Raw genomic sequence first — 5,130 nt, 5'->3', positions numbered from 1 at the left:
CAGGAGCGCGCTCCAGCAGTGGGACAACTGACAACATGATGTGGGACTGCTCATTTGGGCACCAGCGGTCACGGGTCATAGCGATTCTCAACGTATTTGGGTAGTTTTTGCAGAGGCTTATGCAGAGCTGTTTTCGGGTTCGGCACCAGTGCAGTGTTGAAGCCAATTGCCAGGGTGGATGTTCCGCACCGCGATCCACCATGTAATCCGCCATGCATGCAATGTGCCATCCACGCAACCCACCATCCGACCCACCGCGTGATTAAAAAAGCAATCGAGAAAACGAAAGCGGTTTGTTTTAATGGCCCCAAATTGTACTTGGTGCGCTTGATCCGGACGTCTGTATTGATACTGTATTATTCATATATTATGTTTATTATTGTTATATTTTATTATTATCGTATTATTCAATTATATATAGTATATTGGATACCGTATTGAGAGCGTCGGCTATTACTGCTCGTTCAGGGCTACCTGCTCTGTAAGTACATCAGGACTTCCTGCTCTGTAAGTACATCAGCACTGCCTGCTTTGTAAGTACATTAGGGCTGCCTGCTCTGTAAGTACTTAAGAGCTGCCTGTTCTGTAAGTACATCAGGGCTGCTTGCTTGATAAGTACATCAGCACTATCTGCTCTGTAAGTACATCAGGGCTGCCTGCACTGTAAGTACATCAGGGCTGCCTGCACTGTAAGTACATCAGGGCTGCCTGCACTGTAAGTGCATTAGGGCTACCTGCACTGTAAGTACATCAGGGCTGCCTGCACTGTAAGTACATCAGGGCTGCCTTCACTGTAAGTACATCAGGGCTGCCTGCACTGTAAGTGCATTAGGGCTACCTGCACTGTAAGTACATCAGGGCTGCCTTCACTGTAAGTACATCAGGGCTGCCTTCACTGTAAGTACATCAGGGCTGCCTGCACTGTAAGTACATCAGGTATTGCTGCTCTCTAAGCTGAGCACCGCGCCGCCAATCGTTGCCGCTCTCTATGATGGGCGCAACCTTTAGCATGTGCCAAGTGCACCGCATCGTGCTTAGAGTCGTTGAGCGTGCACCCATTCGTATGTTGTGGCGCTGAAAACCCCAGCATGGCATGTTGAAACGAACTCGCACAACCACCAGTTCACATGAAGCAACACTTCTGCAATGGCTCACACCTGGTCCTTTCTCCAGGGTACATGGAATGTTAAAACACGACTAGTAGCATCATGTCTTTCGTGATGTTAACGCCTGCTGTAAATGCTCTGACTGTTGGCTGTTACAAATTGTCCTGGATTATTATCACTGTCCTTGAGCCAGGGGCGTACAGACTGGGAATGGCGAATAAATGTTAGCGAGGTAGGTACAAGATGCTGCTTAACATGCCATAGCTGATTTTTCCCAAATATTCTTTAATGTTCAACACAGGACAGCTTATTGACTCTGTGTCGAGACATCTGGTCGAACAATAATCACAGGTTATTATTTGATAAATACATTAACCACTCATGGTATCCACTCAGTAAAGAAAACAAGGTGATGCTTTTGTACGCTTGCGTCATTTGTATCAATAAGCTGTTCCCGAAATAATACCAAATCGCTGTAAATCAGACAAATGAAATCCTGGAATGATTTAGCTGGAATCATGAAGTACAACGTGTAACACGGATGTAGATGTCCTAAACAATATTTGGCGTGCCCAAGACACACAAATTGAAAATGCAAGCTCTTGACGACTTTCTTTTCTAGCGATGGAGCGTGCATGGATGAGTTGTGTTTGCATGATTCCGGGTTGAATTCAACACCATGCATAGGATTCCCTTGTTGACCCAAAACACTGGCTGCCGGGATGCCTGACGACAACCGGTTGAAGATGTGCCAACTACCAGGAACGTACAAATCATGGTCTCCGTATTTCCAGTGCGGTTGAAGCGCTGCGATGCATTCCAAGAACTCAAGAAAATTGCACTTCATACCACTATAAATGCCAGGTCTTCGTAATTTCGCCACTGCCAATTGTCAATGCAACTGCAATATTCTGGAGTCGTCAGCCTGTTTATTGACTCGAAAACGTACCCTGCGAAGACTATGAGCCTGCTGTTTTGCCGTAGCAGTGAGCTTCGCTGAAAACTCGCTGCATTCTGAGGGTCTTCTTACCGTACCCGTTGCAACTTATTACTCACTCGATGTTTGTGCTTGCTTTGGCGCTTCCCAAGGCAAGGAGTTCGGGTAATGCGTGCATGCACCCATGCGAACATTGTTATTACCTGAGCACAGTTTCGTGATATAGTAATTCTTATTCAGCAGTGTCGTCCTGCTATCACAAGCCAATGTCTCTGAACTCATCGGCAAACGAATAGAGGTCCAGAGGCAGCGGCTTATAACCCCTGGTTTTCAGCACCCAGTTTAGCTGGTGGATATAGCTCCACACCAATCCACGCAGGTGTAGAGGATACACAGCATTATTGGGCACTATGTCGTGTTTCTTGTTGTGAGCTCGTCCCTCCAAGTGACGACGCACGCACTCCATACGATCCGGATCGGGCTGAACATCCAGAAACTGAAGCATGCCTTGTAGTTCCGGCATGGTATTTTTCGTCAGGTGCTCATATATCACCACATGCGTCATATTCGTTCTCTCTACCCACTGACGGTTCAGTTTGTACCAATGGTTTGCGTGATACACCGCGAAGTCAATCCACTCGTCTCCCTGAAACAGTTTTTGCCAATCGTTATCGTTGTTGAGGACGGATTGCGTTTTGCTGTAAATCTTTAGCGATATGAGTGCTTTGAAGGGGTCTCGAACAACCAGAATGGCTCGTCGTGTGGTGTTGGCAGCAAACGGTGCCCAGTTGTATTCGTTTATCTTGGCTTCGGTGGCATTCCATGGCTCGGGGAAGCTGTGAGTCTTCATCGCTATTGTGGTGCCCTGCGTCCAGAGGCTTGTCTCGCCAATGAAGCCAAGCTGGGTTAGTTCAGCTCCCTTTTGAGTCTTGACGTAGTTCCGTATGTTTTCGTCTGATTGTCGTAAGCTTTCGCCCTTGACATACTTGATGTAGTTAGGTCCTCCAGAGCTGGTGTACAGGCCGGAAGCTGCCTCCAACAGGAAGCGGGTCCAGGTGTTGCCGGACCTCGGGAAAGACGCTAGCAGTAACACCTCCAGACAATTGTCCCGGGTGAACTTGGTGACAAAGTGGCGACACTGGGGGTCGGGGAGCCAAGCCTGCTCGGGAAGATTGCGTGCCCAGAGCTGGCTGATTGGCTGTCCTCTGTATAGGCCCTCAGAAGATGATGCCGTCACCGGCTGGTCCTGCTGCTGCATGTTTTGCCGCGCTTCTATGACTTGCTGCGGATGCGTCACGTTAATCAGCAGGATGCAGCCAACAGCAGCCAAGGTCAGAAGTGCGATGCGGCCGCCTATTCGGCCGATCGCCCCGCTGCCGTGGATGACGCGCCTTGACTCCATTATTGCGCTGTGTGACGCGTGAACTAATGTAGTATTTCTGCCGTTCTGTGCTTTATCTGAAAGCAAAACCGACAAATTGTCATTGCTGAGTCACATAAGGGTACTACGTTCAGAGGTGTTGAAAGTTTTCCAGCTGTAGGCGTTTGACCCCTCTTTCCATATCGTACACCTATAACGCATCCCTTTCAACTGCATCACATTACAGAGCGAGTGATGCAACGGTTGTAAACACGAGGTAGCGCCAGCGGTTGTAAACATGAGGGGAGGCCAGCGGTTACAAACACGTCTTAACGTCAGCGGTTGCAGAGGTGTTCACACTTGTGAGAATTATTGGGGGGGGGGGAGGGCGGGCCCGAACTGAAGGCCCGACAACCAAACCTCCCCCTCCAGTTCTTTCGCCAGATTTAGATCACTTTAGTTGGGTGAAACGTATGCTAAGTTTTTATTATTGCATAGTTTTAAAAAAGCCTAATTTAAGCAGCATGCTGGTCAAGCATGGGTGGGGCCACGGAGCAGGGAATGGATGCACGCTCCTCTTTTGATCAGCAAGTGATGACGCCCTTTAGGAGCCACCTTAGGGCGCCAAAGGCGCTTTTCTGTGGCGGTCATGGTAGCAATTTGGTTGTGGGACACGGGCATAGCCATGAAGCCATGAAGCCATGCTATGAATATTGGTTAGGAAGGTTAGCGCTTTTCACTTTAACCTCACAAGCCTTTGCGTGTCTTATGACCTTAGGTGGGTGAAGCTCACTGCATCATATATCCGCTCAGCTGTTACGATTTGTATTTGATGGTGAGAGCAGCCACGACTTTTTCTTTGGAGAGGAGATAGGGTGGCTCTAGTGTTGGTAGGTGTCTCGCTATATACGAGCAACATGCGTCCTATGAGCAACATGGGGAGGCAAACCTCTGGCTACAGAAACAGATCTAGCTACCGTGTTTGGCGGCCAAGCCATCGGGCAAGAACTATACCCAACTCCAATTTCCTTTTTTTCTTCAATTAGGTCAAGGTGACCATACCCATCCCTGCAACGTAATGATACTTCATTAGGGCTAAGAATTTCGCTGCCATGCAGGTTGTGCACGATAAATTTGGGCCTTAATTGGCACCGGATCACATTTTTCAACTTATCTTCACGCCATGGCATCAAGCATGACATGCATCAATCCTTGTGTGGGATTCAGGTTAAAAGCAAACTGTCTGCATTCCATACCTAAAAATGAGCTGTGGAAACAACAATGAGAACTGTAAGCGTGGTGCAAAAAATGCGCGTGCTATTAATAGGGCATTCACATGCATTGTTTTGAATACGCGCGTTGGTCGGTGACCACTTTGGCCCCTCCCCTTCCATAGGTTTCCAAATTAATTCGTGACCGGTGCGGCGTAGCGGTTTTAGCGTTGGTAGGTACACAGCCATATACGGCAATCACGCGTTTCTTTGTGGAGGTCAATGTCCGGCCCCAATGGAGACGAAGTTCTGACACCGCTACGCCTCGCCAAATTCGGCATAGTTGTAGACAATTGAATAACGAGTCTTTAGGTATGGAGAGTTAGATTACATGGTCAGATCGCTGACTTATGGAAGGTGAAATGTGGAATGGAATGTCAGGCCATGACTCTCAGCGACAATTTCTGTGGAATCATTCAAGGTAATGTGACAACGCAATGCCAAGTCGAGTATCCC

At 48.2% G+C, this 5,130-nt stretch overlaps 1 protein-coding gene across 1 annotated transcript in view; it reads right to left on the bottom strand.

Moving 5' to 3' along the window:
- Positions 1 to 933: 933 nt before the first annotated feature.
- Positions 934 to 5,130, bottom strand: part of LOC119091129 (WSCD family member AGAP003962) — a 9,338-nt gene continuing 5,141 nt past the window's right edge. Inside the window, exon 2 of the mRNA XM_037213810.1 lies at positions 934 to 3,501. Coding sequence (XP_037069705.1) covers positions 2,300 to 3,445 — 1,146 coding nt within the window. The 5' untranslated portion in view covers positions 3,446 to 3,501 and the 3' untranslated portion in view covers positions 934 to 2,299. The remainder of the gene's footprint in view (positions 3,502 to 5,130) is intronic.

The sequence above is a fragment of the Pollicipes pollicipes genome, unplaced genomic scaffold, assembly GCF_011947565.3.
Source record: "Pollicipes pollicipes isolate AB1234 unplaced genomic scaffold, Ppol_2.1 Scaffold_1600;HRSCAF=1878_pilon_pilon_pilon, whole genome shotgun sequence".
Lineage (NCBI taxonomy): Eukaryota > Metazoa > Arthropoda > Thecostraca > Pollicipedomorpha > Pollicipedidae > Pollicipes > Pollicipes pollicipes.
The sequence above is the reverse complement of the archived record's forward strand: the minus strand, read 5'-3'. Positions and strand labels throughout refer to the sequence as shown.